We start from the raw sequence: 19854 nt of genomic DNA on the forward strand, positions 1-19854 counted from the left end.
GCCATCGCCTGTTTTTTGGCTTCTCCCGTGGCGAGATCCCGATATTGCCGTTGGACGTCGAGTAACTGGCGGAGTGTCCCCCTTGCCTTATCAATGAGATAGACCCTCTCTAACTGTATTATGTGACGTTCCAGTGTCAGCAGTTCCCTCTGCATCTCCCTATTCTCCTCTGCAATCCTATCCTGGACCCTACCCCTCATAACTGCCTTCACGGATTCCCAGAAGGTCACTGGCGACGAGACTGAGCCCTCATTGTCGGCTAAGCAGACTTTAACATCCGCCCATATGCCCTTCAGTACCTTCGAGTTCTGCAGGTCCCACGCCGATACTCGCCAGTGCCCCTGTCCTCGAGGCCGGTCTCCTATCCTCACCACAAGGGGGGAGTGATCTGATAATCCCCTCGCTTTATACTCTGCTAAATCCCCCCTAGTCAGCATATGGCGAGCCATGAAGATATAATCCAGCCTGGAGTACACCTTGTGGGCACCAGAGAAAAATGAATAGTCTCGCCGTTCCGGGTGTAACCATCGCCATAGATCGGTCAGACCTATGGCCTCAATCATGTTGGCAAGGGCAGTCGGAGGTAGGTCTCTCCCCCTGTCTCCCGTCCTGTCAAGCGTCAGGATCTTCCCGTCTGCCCGCACTCCAGCCACCGATTGGGGCGAAGGGCCCAAGCCCCCGACTCAGGCACCGCGAGGGGGGAGATATCCGGGGTCCATCAATCAGGCTCTATGTTCTCCCGGGCCCGCTGCAGCCCGTGGTCCCGGAGTCCCCTGTGGCAGCTCCTCCTGTCAGCGGACTTCCCACCGACGGTTCTCCCATGTCTACCCGGGTCCTATGTAGAGTATCCCTGTTGCGGACCTCGTCCGTCCGTCGCGTGCACTTGCGCCGGGGGTAGGCGACGATCGCCACAGCCTCTCCCAGGCCAGCCTGCCTCCGGTTACCGGGGATATGCGAGGGTTGCGGCGGCCCTCCGTCCGTCCACACGATACGGGGAGGCGGTTCCTGGGATCTCTAAGCCACACTCCGCCCGGCTGTTCTGCCGTCCTCTAGCTCTCCTAAAGCTGCCGCCATCTTGCTGCCCCTCGGCCTCGCTCGCCTCCCGGGCATCGCCTCGCGTTCTCGGGGGTCGTCGCACTTCCCGCCTCTTCCCCCAGACTCTTTAGCAGTCACCGATCCGATGGCATGTCAATCTCTTCTTCTCCGGACCGCCAGACATGTTTGGAACGTCGGATTTGGAGCAGCTCAACCGGAGCCAGCGCGGAGCACGTCTCACTCGGCCATGTTGCTGGCCACGCCGCCAAGTTGACAAATATTAAGGGGTCTATTCACAAGGGTAAGTTACACTTGTGAGTACACATGTAGGTTTGCTAGTAAACTTGTAGTAAATTTACTACCATGGTCCAGTCCCAAAATCTGAGTGTAAAGTTACTACAAAGTTTCGCTTTACACGTCTCCACCCGCTGAAAAAGAGGAATGTGTCAAATTTACAAATGTAAAGTTACCACTGCCAAAAATTCAGCTATAGTAAGTCCAGCACCACAAATGGCCAACCACTGTAACACTCTCTAATAGAATATAATGGAGGTAGGGACTAAAAATAAAAATAAAAACATAGGAAATAATGTTAACTTAAAATATTTACAAATATGAATAGATATAATTTAATGTTAAAAATAATATAAGTTTGTATTAAAATATTATTAGTTTAAAAAAATATATATATCTTTATTAACATTTTGCATTACCAAGACATTTAAATGTTCTTGTGGACACACATACGGTGTATCAAAACTGAATAGACATATCATCTATAGTCTGATTACATCGTATAATATCTTCCAAACCAATCATATTCCAAAAACGCTCCATTGGCATACATGTCCCCTTGTCCCATTCCAGGCCCACGAATTATCCCATGTTATCTGCAATGCTAAGTTTTTTAGGCCGGCCAGTGTCTGTGTGTTCCCTTCCCCCAACACACTCCCGCCCTCAACTACAAACACCCCTCCCTCGCTAAGTCTGGTATATTCTCTTTCAGTATAACTGTTCATCTCATAGCCATACAGTCCGTATCAATTTGTTGCCCATTAAATCCTAATGGGCTGGCTCCCTCGTCTCCTGGATATCCAATGCCCCGTGCCCTGCCAGTGCAATCCCACTTTCTTCCTCATTTATTTCACTGTCCGCATTATCATTTGACAGTTCACTTAACATGGCCTGCCATGCACGCATGTCATCCTCCACCTTTTCATCCCTCCTAGTCTGTTTCATTCTGAGCAACTCGGCTGTCGCCCATTCCGTCATATCTCTTTTCCATTGCATCACTGTAACCACAAAACATATATTTTTAAATATACAGGAAATGTGCAGAAGATAACTATCATGGAATACTGTCTAGCCCTCTACCGCCTCTCACAAATCAATCTCACTTAAGTGGGTTATAGTATCACACAAGAGAGGAATAGATCAAAACTATATCTCTGTGGATTATTTTGGATGCACTATCTGTAGTTAAAATTTAGGAATCCCTGCACACAGGGTAAAGTACAAACTTCAGACATTTTCATAAACTATAGACACCGAGTATCCAAGTAGGTGTAGCTGGCTTTGTGTTGGTGTCTGGCCGCCTGGACGGCAGGGATGTGACATTTTGCAGTGTATATGCCCCGAACTCTGATCATTCTGCATTCTTTGTGCGGCTTTCTGGGAAGCTGGCGGCTTACTTAGCGGGCACGGTGTTTATTGGGGGGGACTTTAATTCTGTAACGGATGTGGAATTGGATCGATCCCACCCCCCGCTAGCTCAATCAGCGGTGCGTAGAGTGGCCAAGGTGAGACGGGATTGGCAGGAGGCGTGGGGTCTTGTGGATGCCTGGCGGGTACACCACCCGTTAGACAGGGACTACTCCTTTTATTCTGTGCCGCATGACTTACATGTTCGACTGGATGTCTTTTTGTGTACCCCAGGGGCCCTAGAGCTTACGCCCTATAGTGAGTACCTGGCAAAGACACTCTCGGACCACAACCCGTGCTTGATTACGATACTCTGGTCGCGGCAACGACCGGCGATCCCAACGTGGCGTTTGAACCCGGTGATGCTGGAGGATCCCGTGTTCAATGCGGAGTTGGGGGACGGCGTGGAGCGCTACTTCCTAAGCAACTCGGGGACGGCGACGAGTAGAGCGCAAGAGTGGGACGCGCTCAAAGCGGTGGTGAGAGGGATTTGCATCTCGTCGGTGGCTGGCACGCGCAAGGTGCTGCTACGGGATGTTGATCGGGCTGAGACGCGGCTGCGCAAGGCAGAGTTAGACGACCACGCGGCTGCGGGCGCTCGGGGGGAGCTGTTGGCGGCGCGGGAGGAGGTAGCCCTTCAGGTTGAGCGGCTTCGCTGCTATGACTATAAGGAATATATGGTGCGGGCACAAGCTGAACGGGACATGGTGGGGTCGCTTTTGGCCTGGCTGGCTGATCCAGCGGTTCGGGGCTCCCCGGTGGCGTCGCTGGCTGCGCCAACGGGGAACCTGGTTCACTCGCAAAAGGAGATTAATGACCAGTTCCTGGGTTATTATTCGTTGCTGTACCAGAGTAGGATGCGGGGTCTACCAGATGGACTAGACGATTACTTGGAAGCTGCGGGGTTGCCCCGCCTGGATCCGCAGCAGGGCTCTGCACTGGGGTCAGAAATCTCTCTCGGCGAAATCAGAACAGCGGTTAAACATATGGCGCGGAAGAAGACTCCTGGGGCTGATGGCCTTCCGGTGGAGTGCTATGCTGCGTACTTGGACGCTCTGGCACCGCGGCTACAGTCGGTATATAGGGAGGCGTGGGGTCTGGGACGGCTTCCGGTCACTATGAGAGAGGCGATCATAGTGCCATTGCTGAAGAAGGGCGGGGTTCCCACCTCCACGACGGCATACCGGCCGCTCTCTATGCTTTCGGTTGACTATAAAATCCTTAGTAAGATCTTGGCCACAAGACTTTTGGGTCACATGCGCTCCCTGGTACATTCGGACCAATCGGGGTTCATTCCGACTAGGAATACTGCGACGTGCATCCGGCGGTTGGTGAGGATAATGGGAGAGGAGGGGGAGGGTATATCGGACGCTGTGGTGCTGTCGGTGGACATCGAAAAGGCGTTCGACAGTGTGGAGTGGCCGTATCTGTTCCGGGTGCTGCGGGAGTTTGGCTTAGGTGATAATTTTGTGCGCTGGCCCGGGCTGTTGTATAGCTCCGCCACGGCTAAGGTTCGTACGGGACGTACTATATCGGCGGCCTGCCGGGTGGGGAGGGCACGCGTCAGGGTTGCTCTCTCTCCCCACTGTTGTTCGCACTGGCAGTGGAGCCCCTGGCGGCCCATGCCCGGCAGGGGCGGTACTATGGGGGCGTTCGGTTGCGAGGAGAGTTGCATCACATCTCGTTGTATGCGGATGACCTCCTGTTATATCTGGCCGATACGGGGGTTCCCCTCCGGGTGCCAAAACCCTGCTAGAGGAATTTGGTCGCTTGTCGGGGTTGCGGGCGAATTGGACTAAGACCTGACTGTTCCCTTTGTCCCCGGGAACGCAGCAGCCTTCGGAGTTGGCTGATCTGCGGTGGGAGCCTGTCTGCTTGCCGTACCTGGGCGTTCGTATATTCCACACCCCCAATGACCTTTTTGAGGGGAATGTGGGGGGCGCGCTGTGGGGGCTCAAGGGTAGTATGGCGTTCTGGCGCACCCTTCCTCTTTCGGTTGCTGGACGGGTAGCCCTGTTGAAGATGATCGCGCTGCCGCGGCTGCTCTATTATTTCCGTACTTTGCCGATATGGATCCCGGTCACCTTTTTCAAGACGCTCCGGACATTGATGACAGGGTTTATTTGGGGAGCTGGGAGGCGACGAGTGACGCTATCGACGCTGATGAGGCCGCGGGAGGAGGGAGGGTTGGCAGCCCCAGATTTTGAATGGTACTACTTGGCGGCACAGCTGCAGTGGCTGACACAGGCCGTGGCGCGTGAGCTCCGAATCCCAGGGGGCCCGCAAGATAGGGTCATCCCGCGACATGTTTTGTCATTCATTGTGCTTCGGCAGAGGCTCAGACTGGACCAACTTACCCTCGAGGAACGCACACTCCGGCTGTGCTGGATCCGTAGTCAGAAAAGGGCAGGCTTCGCGGTGCCGTATGCCCCGGAGATACCCCTGGGCATGTGCACGGCCCTCCCGCATGGCGGGGATTGATCGGCGCTGGCTCACTGGGAAGAGTGTGGGGTCCACATGATTGGGGACTTATACAGGGATGGCGTCTTGTTGTCATTCCAGGACTTGCAGGGGGCGTATGACCTGCCGAGGGGGGACTATCTTTTGCACTCCGCCTTGGTGTCTGGGATCCAGAAACAATGGAAGATGGGGCTGTCAGAGCCCCCAACTTCTCAGGGATGTCAGTACGTCACTATGGCGGCGGGTACAGTCAAGGCCATCACTTGTCTCTACAGGCGGCTGTCCACGGAGAGGTTGGCACCCATGGATGCCTTGCGGGGTAAATGGGAGGGGGATCTTGGTAGGCCCATTCCCGAGACGACGTGGGCGCAGCTTTTGCGGCGGGCCTGGAAGGGCACGCGCAATGCTAGATTTCAATTGATCCAATTTTACACTCTCCATAGGGCTTACTTAAACCCGGTCAAAATCCTGTGGTATTTCGGAGGCTCCCAATCGCCGTGCCCACGGTGCGGGGTGGAGGGTGCTGATTTTGGTCATATGTTTTGGTCCTGCCGGGGACTGGGCTCGTATTGGGCGGACGTGGTGGTGTGCCTGAATCAGGTGACTGAGCGCGAGTTGGAAGCAGAGATGGGGACTTGCCTTTTGTTGTGGTTTCCGCACACTCCCAGTACCAAAATTACGAGCAAGTTTTGCGATTTGGGTCTGATACTGGCGAAGAGGGAGCTCACTCTGCCTTGGAAGGCCAGGCCCGGTCCGAGCTTTCGGAGATGGAGGGCGAGTTTCTTGTCCTGGGCGGGAAGCGAAGGGACGCTTCGGCTTCAGCTGGCCCGCCGAGCAGCTAACGATAAGGCGCTGGAAGTGGCGAGGACGTGGGGGATGTTGGTGGAAGAGGTGCGATCTTGGGAGACGATGACTGAGGAGGATAGGGATTCTGTAGACATGGACCGGAGGGTGGAATCTGGGACGGGGTCAACTGGGGCTACTGGGGAGTCCAGGCAGGGCGGGGCCACTTAGGTACACTCATGGAGGATTCGGCGTCTGCACTCTACATTGACAGCTGTTGAGGAGCCAGGGTGGGAACAGGGGGCGCAGAGGGAGGTCAATGCGGGGCCCCTTCTCTCATGAGAACACTGTCAGGGTTTTCCTGTTTGTCTGGCGTTGGGATATCTCAGACCATGGGGCCCGACAGGCAGAGGTTGATGAGGGGTTGCCGTGGGCACACTGACAGGGGGGGCTGGGGGTAGAGAGGGTGGTGGGTGGGGATCCTAAGGCGGGAACATAGCAGAGTTGATTTCTCCTAACGTGTACTTCGATGGTTGGATCCTTTTATGATGCTATTGTGTGTAGTATTGGTCTTTAGGATTATAGTTTTGAAAATTCAATAAAAATCTTTACAAAAAAAAAGTAGGTGTAGCAGGCTGGATCATGCAAGCTGTCCTGATGCTCCATGGCACACAAATATAAAACATTTTCAGAATCTAAAGACACAGAGAATGCAAGTAGTTGTGGTTTGCTTGGATCATACAAGCTATCCTTACGCACAATGGCACACAAATATAAACAAGCATTGGCATAGCCAATAGGTCTCGCTTTTGGGACCTTATAAGTATTAAGTTATGCAGCACAATATCCTTGGTGTACCAACATTAACTGTTGCATGGTTAAACACTTATAAGGTCCCAAAGGCGAGACCTATTGGCTATGCCAATGCTTGCAAAAGCTGTCACAATAGCCTCAATTAGTGTGATACGATGTGATGGAAAACTAATGCACAAGATACTGTGGTGATAAATCAACATAGCATCTTCTGAGAATGAGCTCAAACACATGTCAGCAAATCTACCAGCCTTGAGAGCTGCCTTCCAAACCTGAGCCCTTACTCTGTTGTAGGAAGCTAAGTATAGTCATGGGGATCTAGCTGCAGGGCTACGAGGGAGAGAAAAACCACACAGAGAAAGCCCAATAAACAAACGGGTTTCAGCGAGGTTAGCCTATGCTCGCTTTGTCAGCAATAACCATATCAGACGTCTCAACAGAAAATATGTGAGGTGTATAGTAAACTGACCCAAATAACAGAACCAATAAAGAAATTAAAATTCCCAAAACAATTACATGGATAAAATAATTTATTAAGAACAAATATACAATAATTAATCTAACAATAAAGTTTTTCAATGCAGGAGAGTGGTATGGGTGTGGTATGTAGCTGGTGGTGCATTTTGGAGCACTGGTGTGGCAGCGCACTGTAATTTACAGCCAGCACATCTCCTCTTGAAATGGCCACAAAATCTGCATGGACATGCAGTTTTACTGGTAAACTATATAGTGCAAAAACGATAATATGTGGAAATCGGGTTTCAGCGCATATTTAGCATTTGTGCATCACCAAGTAAAGTGCCTTGATTTGTTTTGTTACTATTTAAATCTTTGTTTTTCTCAGACTATACAAAATAACCTCCCACTGACTTCATAAACAAAAATATTCGCTGGTGCGATATTTATAACGACAAACTAAACCAATTTTGTGGCAGATATTGGAAACAAAATGGTGCAAGATTTCCAAAAAGGAAACATGTTAGTGTTAGCAAGCTGGACACTGATAGTCAGCATATATAATGTATGTTACACGAATCCCGACTCAAAAACATGCCAAGGGCTAACCCCGCTGCAAACCTATCCTAGCCCCTCCCATCTAGATGAAACCGGAAACACAGGTACAGACCGAGACAGGAGAGCTAATAACAGAGTGGAGCGATTTAAATAGGTGTCCTTTAAATCAGCAGATGTTCAAATGCAAGATTAGGGCACTATTCGGGACAGTGAACATTTCAGGCAATAAACACAATAGGCAGCGTGCAAAGGGGCGGCCATGTTGGAAGCGTGCAGTTGTAGTTGCTGCTACTGCTGTCTGTCTTTATGAGTGAACATAATGTACAGCTTAACAGCTACAGTGGTAAAGCCTCGGAAGGAATCTTGAAAAACGTGCTGCGGGCGCGGCGTGTTTTCTCAAGGCCTGGCGGGTGTGCTGCGAAAGATTAACGGTAAGATTAAGTAAAGGTAAGATTAACGGTTTTTCCAAAGAGCGAAAAGGATGTAAACATCACCCTGTTCAAATAGGATGCGGGAGGGGGAGTAGATTCTACACAGGGTAAAGCAGTTTAATGTGGCGAAATAGTAAAACAAAAATGCAAACAAGCAAATTTTGGTCATGAATATTCATGTCTATTATTCACTGTGTCGGACAGTCGTCATTACGAATGGAGCAACAGTACTACGTGTGGGACTCTGCCACGTGCACAGATTTCAAGGAAAATAAAGGGATGTTTCATGAATATTAATAAAAATTGCTCATATCATAGGTGCAAATCTATGATGTGAATCTATGATGCAAAAATTCACAATTTTATCAAGGGAAGCTTTGTAAAGCAGACACCAGGCATTTTATGGCTAACAGTGAAAGCGATCGAAAGTAATCGCGATTGTAACAAGAAGCCCGAGCAAAAAAAGTATGGGCGAGGAGAGAAGCGCGCGCGCGCTTGGGAGAACGGTTTGCTCTTTTTCAAAGCAGACACTCGTGCTTGTGGCGCGCCGCTGCTCACTCCAGCAAGCTGTATGCCGCCACAAGCACGAGTATGTGCTTGGAAAAAGAGCTGTATGACGGCTAAAGGTCTCCTATGCAGTGCATGCGCACTGCGTAGGCGAGACCTAAAAATTGTTTAAAAACAAATTTTTTTCACAATTAAGCAACAGAATCCATTGTAATTTGATATCATTGGCAATCGTCCTACGGCTATCCATCCCACATGCATCCACTTAAACTCTGTGCTCTACATGTGAGGATGGGCATACTGCCTAACGGAGGAAGGACTTAACATGAATAGATAAAGTGCCCTCCATTTGGCCGCTCAAAACATGGAAAACCTGTCAAACCCAAACCTTTTTTAAAACTATAAAGACCTGGGAAAACACAGCAAGGTTATGTTGCTAAAACAGACTGTGCCAGCTTTCCATACCAGAAATGGCATGCAAACATCAAATATATATATATTTTTTTAAAATATTTTTCTTTGGGTAAACACCAGAATTTGCTGTCCACAGTGAATGTCTTATTAACCTGCATTGCTACGCTACCCCTGATAAAAACAGTATCTATCCCAAATTGTGAATTATCACAGCGCCCAGCAGCAGAAGCAGCTGGAAATGTGGCTATGCCAACTGCTATTTGGAGTTGCTTCCTTTTTCAGAAATGTGTTATATGGTATGGCTGCAGTGTATTCCCCAGAAGAAGGAAACCTATCAATCTGACAAGTATCTGAAGACTAAATACCGAGGAGAATCTAAGAAGATGAGATTTGCAACACTTGACAAGTTTCCTTATCCATAAGGCCTTCTAACCATCAAATATTGGTAAAAAGCAGAATTTCCTCACATTACATAACAGTGGAAGAGGCTTTCAATGTCACTTAATACCAACATGCGCACCTTCAAGCCACATGATAAAAACAAGCATTTACAATGCAATGGTCTCGGCAATATTATAGGTAGAGCTATTGGTATTGCTCATTATTTTTTTTATCATTTTTGTATCCCTAAATAAATGGCATTGTCATTTCTATTGGCATTAGCTTTTTTTTTGCATATGTGATACCTATTGCATTAGCAGAGAGAGAGTGAGGTAGTGAGATAGAGAGAGAGAGTGAGGTTTTGAAATAGAGAGTGAGGTAGTGAGAGAGAGTGAGGTAGATAGAGAGTGAGGTAGTGAGATAGATAGAGAGTGAGGTAGATAGAGAGTGAGGTAGTGAGATAGAGAGAGTGAGGTAGTGAGATAGAGAGAGTGAGGTAGTGAAAGAGTGAGGTAGTGAGGGAGAGGGATGTTGTGAGGTAGTGATATATAAGCATAGAGTGATGTAGTGAGATAGAGAGAGAGGTAGTGAAAGAGAGAGTGAAAGTGAGTTAGTGAGATAGAAAGAGTGAGGTAGTGAGATAGAGAGTGATTGAGGTAGTGAGTGAGAGAGAGTGAAGTTGTGAGCTAGAGAGTGAGGTAGTGATGTTTTGAGAGAGAGAAGTTGTGAGATAGTGAGGTAGTGAGAGAGTGGAGTAGTGAGGTAGAGAGAGTTATGTAGTGAGAGAGGGTGAGGTAGTGAAACAGTGATGTAGTGAGGGAGAGTGATGTTGTGAGGTAGTGAGATGTAAGCAGAGTGGTACTGTTCCTATTTGGTATGTACGTATAATAACCTTGAAATCTGTGCACGTTAAAAGCGCTGTTAAAATTAAATAAATCTCTGTGAAAAGTGCACGGAAATAAACAACATATTACAAATACAGGCTAGCCTGCCATTACTCAGCATTATGGCAGTGGGTGGAGGGGGGGAGGTGTGCTGTGCAATGAATTGGAGCTAACATTAATGGCGGCAGCACAATCAAAATATAAAGTCTACGTAAGGCGCTAAATTTTCTATGCAGCACAATTAAAATTTAAAGTCTTCGTACTGTTCCTGTTTGGTATGTACGTATAATAACCTAGAAATCTGTGCACGTTATAAGTGCTGTTAAAATTAAATAAATCTCTGTGAAAAGTGCACGCAAAAAAACAACGACGAAATGCACTTGCACATATTTTATAGAATGCGTTGGTATTTAATGAAGGTGTGCATTCTGGTTTATTTAGAGTGCATTGTAAGGTATATGTAAAACCACGCATTAAACAGTAAACGGTACCGGGGCAACATTCCTTGGGGGGCGAAAAGCATTATAAAAAAACTGCCCCGGTCTTGGTAAGGCTCGCGCCAGACCTAGTGAGGTTTAGTAAACATGGTGTATATATAATATGTGTCAGGTAGGAGTTTACAAAGACAGCCATGTTCTTCTCAAACATAACCCACACTAATGAAACACATTACAAATAAAACAAGCCCAATTGCCCGAAACTCCGAGATATGTTAACACATTTGTAATTTCCAACTTCGAATGAGTACCGTAAAAACACGTGTCATTTACAAGTGCTCCGTCTGTCTATTCAAATGCGCCCTGAGCTGCAGAACGCACTAACGTAACACCGTGAAAAGGAAGGTCCATCAGGCATAGTGTTAGATCAGAGCGGAAGAGACAGTCCTGAAGCTTGCAAAAGGCAGCTCCCCTATTCGAGACAATGTGGCGAGCAACAGACAACAAATCACAAATTAGGAAACATCACCATTTATTCTATTCAAAGAACACTCAAAACACAGAAAAATGTTGGGGGATTTCACACTTAAGAAGAAACATGTTTGATGCTTATGAACGTCACGTTCTCCCAACACCCCTGACGCAACCGTTTCTGGAATGCCATGCTCCGGGAGGATGAACACACAGTGACAGCAACCGGTCAGCAGACGGCCTGGCACCCTCTGCCCCCACGCACACTCCCCGCTCGCGCCTCTTTGGGGCCGGGTCAGAGCGTGGCAGAGGTGGGTAGCTATGGCCCGCAACGAGGATGGCACTGAGATGGTCTCACACAGGGGCTGGTTCAACAGACAGCGCAGCGCGCGCACGTACACACGCACACTGCTGGGATTCGTGGACACTGCGGTGTGTGCACCCTGCATAAACCACGCACACAGACTCCAGGATATTAAATGACTGCATTTTAATGTGTATTAAAAAATGCGCAACGTAGGACGCAAAAGGGTTACGGAGTCTTTGTCGTTCAAGATTCTGGAAGTTATTTTTTTACATATTTGGGAGTGAGATAGATCAGGAGGGGGGGGGGTTTTCACGTTCACAAAGTATTTACCATCCGCCCCCCTCACTACGGACATGCGAAATGCGTGTGCCCGGCGCAGAGATCGCTCTTTTTAGGCACCCAAGAAAGGTGCCCTGCATTTAAATACGGAGGCACTTTCCCCAGTCAAAATCCACACAAATACCCGTCAATAGAAAACACACTTAACTACAAAAGAAAACCGAGTTTATTTCAATTGAACACACAATAACAAGCACACCGCTGCCTTTCTCCGAGGCGAAGCAGAAATGCCTCGGAGAAACGCAGCGGCGGTTTCGGATTCGGGGGCGTGTTTCTTTTTCTCTCCTCTTGCCATTGGCAGGAGGAGAGAAAAACACGCCCAAAAAGGGCGTGGCTAAAAAGTGGAAAGAACAGCACGGAACACGCCCCCGAATCTGAAAAAGACGGAGCCTATTTGGAGGGACGGCTCTCTCCTCCAATGGCTGGCCTCCGTTTAGGAAGCCAGCCAATGGAGGAGAGCCAAAAAGAGAGGCGGGCTAAATAGCCACTCTAAGAAACATTAAATCTCCGGACTTCCGGTTCTGCCTTCGGCAGACCGGATGGTCCCTCGACCTAAAAAGGTACCAGATATGTGGATTATTATACTACACAGAAGAGGAACAGGGCAATTAGTGTATGCTTTTTTAGCGTCTTTTCACACACTTTCAGCAAGAAGGATATCAGTATATTAGTGACCTGGGATTTTCAAACACCCTGTATAACCTACCAAAAGGAAACCTTTCTTTTAAACCTAGAGATCCGGGAGAGTTTAAGGAGGGTTCTACATGGATCACACAAGCCTTTTGCCTCTTAATGCCCTGCAACTGTTGAACTATGGCTTAACAGGCAATATTTCTTCACATCTTAGTAATGTACAATGCCAACATTTGCTGTCAACAGCAAATGTACTAATGGTCTGTTCGCCTCCATTTCTCCTAATAAAAACATAACAGTTAAGAGAAACAGGAAAAAAATAGTGATTATGAAAGTCCATTTCGCAAGGGTACTGTATTGAAACAGTAGCAGTTTTGTACCGTTCCTTCCTCATACCGTAAGAACTTCGACAAGTGTGGGCCGCAGTTTAAAAAACATAATCTGAAAAATCACGAGGCATAACACTGATTACTGGTAGCTCATTTTGTTGCTTTTACCACATAAATGAAAGGAAGGATTTTCTATCAAGTTTTACATGTACATTAGTTTTACATTAGCAGTACATTCGGAGTAAGACAATCTGGCATGCTCCGTGCAAGTGAATCCTCCCTGGATCTGCTCAGTATCTGGTGCAAGAAATCATTTTCTCGTAAATTAAAGCATTTCATTCTCTTAAACTTAGTTAGGAGACACAACCAAAAAACCATACCCTACATCAACCAGGTACACACAGGTATGCACTCATCATGTGTGTATTCCTGATCCATTTAACATGGACCAGATATTGCAGTATTTAAATTTGTGGGGTTTCTTGTTCCCAGTCACTGTCCTTCGAAGACGTGGGCCCATTACAGCACCAGAAGCACAGGGTTACTCAAGCTGCCAGAACAGTGCACGGACCAAGCCATTAACATGTAAGTAGAGCAGCAAATAAAGATGCTAACGGTCAAGAACTACCTCTATTGACAAACAGTTAGAGAATCATAGACAGGGCATAAGGCCTATTCACTCACTGGCTTAAAGTGAAAGGAGACAACGCTAAGTAAATTTGCTAATGTACGAATGATGTATTAATAATACTAGGTTAATACATTACCAACGAAATCGATTTTCTTGCACCATCCATTAAAAGCACTTCCAGCCTGAAACAGCTGTACATCTTGATAAATTGTGTATAATTTAATTATAGCAAGCACGCAAACCAAGCAGCTATTGCTACAAGCATTGCCAGCAAACAAGCTTACTTAAAGAACAAATGCTTACCAACAGCAAGGAGGAGAATGCTGGCTACAAAACATCCAGCACCAACACTAAGGTAGTAAACACCGACTCGCATTTCAGGAGGCCAGAGTGGGAAGAGTGTTGCAGCTATCACAGCAATCACTAAAATACAGAACCATGGAAGATTAGTGTGAGGCAAGAATGTGGCATAATACAAGCACTAACACATTAAATATTACCTTCATGTTTACACCTCTTTAAGTAACATTCTGTTTGCTCAACTAAATGCAGAACTTATAAAAACAGAATCAAAAAATGTTTACTACAAAGCACTTTCCACTCGGGTTTAGCATTATAATTAGGATGTGAATCATAGATGTTACTATTATCAAATTTATTCGGAGTCAATATATTTTCCTGAGATTGGTGAAGGGCTGAATAGACCCTGTCAGGAATCAATACTGTGATCTGAAGTCAGCAGTGAACATTTAGCCCTGCAGGACGTTAAACTAGTAGTCTCTAAATAATGCTATGCATTTTATCTCCACATAAGAACCATCTTAGAGAGTGCATCAGTCTGAAAGAGTTGGCATCACTACTTTAGGTTTTTTTACTCATTCATTATCAGTGTTCTTGATAATGAATGAGCATAGTTGTTTTAAGCAGCTAGCATGTCATTTTATCATAACAGTAAGGTTTAACCTTTTCTCTACCAGTGTGTTTTCCACAGCTATGTAGGGGAGCTGGAGGCGTTCAAGTGCATCTACCTCTTTGGTCTCTGTGCTTACACATACATTATATAGGGACAGTTTCAACACATCTAGGGCAATGCAACATTCAAAACTTACATCAATATGCCACTGAACCCTGAAGATATAATGAAAATCGAGATACTTTAATCTTTTAACAAATGTATACAGTTTTTTGCTGCTTCTCTCAAATGGACAAATAAACAAGTTAATTACCTTCGGTAACGCCTCAGCTGATAGAGACTATAACTGCAGAGCACTTACCATAGAATTATCCCCAAGCGTCAGAACCAGAAATTTTTCGTGAGCTGTACCCCTGCACAGCAGTAGGGGGCGTTGTTTAGCATTGTCCGCGACGAAAGTAACGTGTACGGTGCCTATATGGCACCATGCCAGCGCACTGCCGTCATTTTCTTATTCCAACTTTCCACGGCAGAAGCACTGAGCCACGAAGAACATGGACCACTGGTGTGGAAAAAATAGGGCCCGAAAGGTGTCCTATCTTGGCCCTAGAAATCTGTTTACACATCGAGGAGGATGGGTGGGTTGGCAAGGAATCCGCAGCAAGATAGTCTCTACCATAAAAGGCACTACCGAAAGTAATGTACAAGTTACTTACTTTCGGTAACGATGTATCTGGTAGAGACGCTTCTAGCTGCAGATTCCTTAACGTAGAATTATCCCCAGGCGTGAGACTGGACCCGGAAAACTTTCTTGCCCAGCATGTCTGTGCGCCGGGGGGCGGTGCCTCGTGACTCCGCCCCAACGTCCTCCGCGGGTGTGACGGCAGCAAGGTCACATAAGCCCCACCCAGGCGCACTGATGTCAGTTTGCGTCGGAGAACTTTTCCGCGCCACAATGCGGAGCCATCACAACAAAACTGAGGAGAGCATGGGAACATTGTGTTAAAAAAACCAGAGAAACAGAGAGAGAGAGAGAGAGAGAGAGAGAGAGACAAAAGGTGGGGAACAGCACCAGGTGGCACCGAGGCGCCAGGTGGCTACAACAGGAAAGCCAAAGCAGGAAAAGAGCAGACCACCTCGGAGGAACAACTGTGCAAGCCAGGTGGTAGCACCAGGCAGCACAAAAGTACCAGAAGACCACATCAGTAAAGTCACAGTAGGTAGAGCGGAAAGCACCCCTCCGCTAAACCACCGTGCCAGCCAAGGCGAGAGCCGGGCTGGAGGCACAAGCAGTGGAAAGCGCTGTAAGAGAAAGAGAGAGACTGCAACCATAGACCACACAGCAAAGGGCCACAAGCCCGGAATAGAGAGGCAACAGCAATCCACCCCCAGACTAAACAGTCAAAAAGGGCCAGAGCCTCTGAAAGGAGCAGGAGGTCAAGGACAGGCAAAAGAACCTTCAGCGTAGAAAACTGCAAGGGGATCAGAAATTGTAACAACAAAGGGAAAAGAGCAAAAGCAGGCCCCTACACTGGAGAGAACCCAGCTGGAGGGAAGTCCGACAGGCAGAAAACTAAAAGGACCCCCACAGAAGACAAGCCACCAAGAGGGAGGCGAGTGCAGAAAACCAAGCTGAGGGTCCTCGCAGAACGGGGAGGAAGGGTGGGTCGTGAAGGAATCTGCGGCTAGAATAGTCTCTACCAGATACATCATTACCGAAGGTAAGTAACTTGTACATCTGATAAGAGACTACTAGCCGCAGATTCCTTAACGTAGAATAGATTCCCTAGCCATACCCAGACGGGAGGAGGGCCTGCGAGAGAACCTCCCCACCAGGAGAGACTAGGGCCCCAGCGGGGGACATGGCACAAGAACAATAAGGAAAGGGCCAGGATATCCAAGCCCAACCAAGATAAAGAGAGCGCCCAACACCCCACAGGGGCAGACAGCGCCCCAAAGGCCTCAAGGAACGCAAGGGCCACCTCGAACCCAGTGAGAAGAGGTAGAACCAAAGGCAGGGCCCACCATAAGAAACACAGGCATACAGATAGAAAAGAGCTGAATACACCTCGGCTGCAAAAAGCGGGCAAGGCCGGAACGGCGCCACTGCCAACAGCACAGGTAGAAGAAGAAAAGCACCGTTGCGCGAAGCCACAGCGGAACCAGAGGCAGGGGTGCAAGGAAACACATCAAGATCACAACGGAGGAGAACAAGCAGGCCTGCATGGGCGTGCGCCACCAGTAACAGGCAACACCACGGAACAGCGCACCCCGGACAAGGCAGACGCCAGCCTAAGGCAGAGGCCAGTGAGGGCCAGGACACACACTGACCCATGAAGAAGTGGAGGAACCGGCAGAAAAGAAAAAGAGACGGAGGACGGCCTAAGCCTGCCACCAGAACACAGAGGCCAAGGAAAGCCAAACTCTCTGGAGCATCAGACAGAGGACGAAGCCAAAACACAAGACAAAAATGCAGAACCGCTACAACCCGATGACGCAGACAGCAAGCCAGCCCGGCCAAGCGATGTAGCGACAAGGGGAAGGACGGATCTAGCGCAAGCTGCTCCAAGACTATTGGCAAGAAGATCGCACCTGCGACATTCCGTGACGCCACGGAGAGCAAGGAACCCGGAAAGGGTGACCACCCCTCCACAGGACAGAGCTATGCAATAGCTACAAGTACCCCACATAGGGTAGGTAACGTCCCAAGAACCATGGGAACACCTCTTAGGAAAAAATTTCCGCAGCAGAGGACAAAACAAAGAACTGCAGAAAAAACCCGCAGACGGCTTACCAAACAGCCAGTAAAGAAGACACAGAAGGCCTAATCTCAGGGCCTACCAGGCTTACCAACAGCCAAAACCACAAGTCAACAGAGGGCCGGACCAGCAGCCAACAGCACCAAGGGCCCAACAAGAGGACCCCAAGGGCAAAGGAACCATACAGAACACACAACCCGTGCTACCCGTTACAAGGCCCTAGGAAAAACAACGGGAGAACACCTCCCAAAACACAGACCGACAGGTCACTGAGGGGGAGGAGGAGGACGACGAAGCTCCGCAAGAAACCTCTGAATGGCAGAATCCGCAGGGGCGTGGAACAACAGAATGCCATCAAAGGGAAGGTCAACCAGCCGTTCCCTAACGTCTCAGGGAAAACACTATCCCGTAGCCAGGCATGGCGACGAAGGGCCACCGAAGTAGCCATGGTATGACCAAGTACCTCCGAAACGTCCAGAGCCGAGCGAAGAATAAACGCCGCCAGCTCCCGGCCATCCAACACATGGTGCCGCAGATCAACGCAGGCACCCTCCTGAGAAGCAGAAGACATAAGGGACTCCACCGAATCCCACAAGCAAGAAGAGGCCCTGGCCAACACACAAAGAGTGTTAAGGGCCCGCAAAGCAGCACTGGAGGAGGCGAAGATGTTGCGCTCCCAGAAATCTAACCACGGGCCTCCCGTGACGGGGGAGACAACACTGATGGCAAGGAGGGACAGGCAGTCTGTAAAAGAGGGCCCTGGTAGAAGGGTGGAGGGAAAGACAGACAGGATCATGTGGAGCAGGACGGTGGCGGTGCAGAAGAGGCTGGGGCACCGGGTCCCCTGTGGCAGGACGCCCCAGGCCCATAAAAGAGAATTGTGGAGTGCAGCCTCGAAGGGAAGAAGCAGCTCCCGTCCACCAGAGCCCTGATGGAGAACTTCCAGCAGATGATCCGTGGGGAAATGGGCAGCTGGATCGCCCATGGGCAAGATTCCTGCAGCCGTGGAAACAGCCCGAGCGAAGACAGCACTCGCCTCCGTAGGGCCCCTCGGAGGGGAAAGCAGTCCTCCGTGGGAGACGGCTGCAAGCTTAGGCGGCCGTCTCCCAGCCCAACCGGAGGAAGGAAAGGTCAAGCTCGAAAAGGAGGAGGGTAGACTGATGAATGGGGAACCTGAGGCGCCTCCGGCGAAGACTGCGGGTGCGGTGACGGCGAAGAGCCGTCCTTAGAAGACGCCGGGAAAAAGGCCACGACGTGGCGACCCGTCTCCGGAGAAGATGAAACCAACAACCGCTGAACCGCTGGAGAAGAGGGGGCGTCTGAAGACGAATCAACGATCTGACGTCGGCCCGGTGCCGTAGAGTCCGCCACCGGCGTCAGGTCAACGTCGACTGGCACCGAAGGGGACGCAGGAATGACCTCCGCCACAATGAGCGGCGCAGGAGACCGAGGCGGGCCGGGGTGGCTAAGGAACGGCGCCGAAAAGGCGTTGACTCGACCTCCGACGAGGCAGCCGCCTGCATGGAGGGACGAGAGGGGTTCGGGGACACGCCCAGACCCCTAGCCGGCCCCTGCGGGGCCACCAGCCGCCGGCGCCTGAGCAGCGTCACCTCTGCCTCGGACAAGGCCGCTGCCAGCCCAGAGGACCGAGGGGGACTCGAGGACACGCCCGAGCACCGGCAACCTCCCACAACACCACAGGGTCCCCTGCGGGGTTTGCGGCAAGGCAGAGGTGCCGTGGTCCGAAGGAGGGAACACCAAAGGGCTGCACCCCGACGGCACCACATCCTCCGAACCTGGATCCGAACCTGTTGGCCCCGGCGCTGCCGGCGACATCGCAGGAGTCCCCTCAAGCAGCAAGGGATCTGCAGACGTCCCAAGAGGAGAAGAAGGAAGAACCAAAGAGGCCTGCAGGGCCGCCGCATAGGCCTCCATCTAGGCTCTGGTCGCCCCCGCGCCGGGGAACGGCGGATAGGGTGGCGACATGCTGGCTGCACCACCCGCGGAGAACCCATGCCCCCAACAGGCCAGGGACCTGGCCTCGGGGACAAACTGTAACACTTACCAACAGGTGAGCGACGCCCTTGCGGCCTGGGAGAAGGACGATGTCGGAGACGGAAGTGGCGGTTATTGAAGCCGTACGCGGGGGACGGACGCGGCGCCGACCTGGACATGCGTGATGAAAGGAGTTTCATCCGGCGCTCCCGCCGGGACTTCGGCGTCATTTGCTGACACGCCACACAATCTGTGGAGTCGTGGTGCTCCCCCAAACACCACTTGCAGATGGGGTGAGGATCCGTTGCCGACATCTGGCGTGCGCAAGACGAGCACGTCTTGAAGCCCGAAGGCATTTGCACACTGTTCTCAAGAAAGCACTCAAAGCGGAAAAAGAAGGCCTGAAACAGGCCAGGAACACAATCCGGATCCGCGTTGCACGCGGAAAAGAGGAAAACTGACGGAAGCGCGCCGGGGTGGGGCTTATGTGACCTCGCTGACGTCATGTCCGCAGAGGACGTCGGGCGGAGTCGCGAGGCACTGCCCCCCGGCGCGCAGAGATGCTGGGCAAGAATGTTTTCTGGGTCCAGTCTCACACCTGGGGATAATTCTATGTT

At 49.9% G+C, this 19854-nt stretch overlaps 1 protein-coding gene across 1 annotated transcript in view; it reads right to left on the minus strand.

Annotated features, from left to right (window-relative positions):
- The window catches only part of SEC62 (SEC62 preprotein translocation factor), a 269678-nt gene that overhangs the window by 45192 nt on the left and 204632 nt on the right, over positions 1 to 19854 (minus strand). Inside the window, exon 7 of the mRNA XM_085635139.1 lies at positions 13874 to 13993. Coding sequence (XP_085491265.1) covers positions 13874 to 13993 — 120 coding nt within the window. The remainder of the gene's footprint in view (positions 1 to 13873; positions 13994 to 19854) is intronic.

Source organism: Triturus cristatus, chromosome 11, assembly GCF_964204655.1.
Source record: "Triturus cristatus chromosome 11, aTriCri1.1, whole genome shotgun sequence".
Taxonomy (NCBI): domain Eukaryota; kingdom Metazoa; phylum Chordata; class Amphibia; order Caudata; family Salamandridae; genus Triturus; species Triturus cristatus.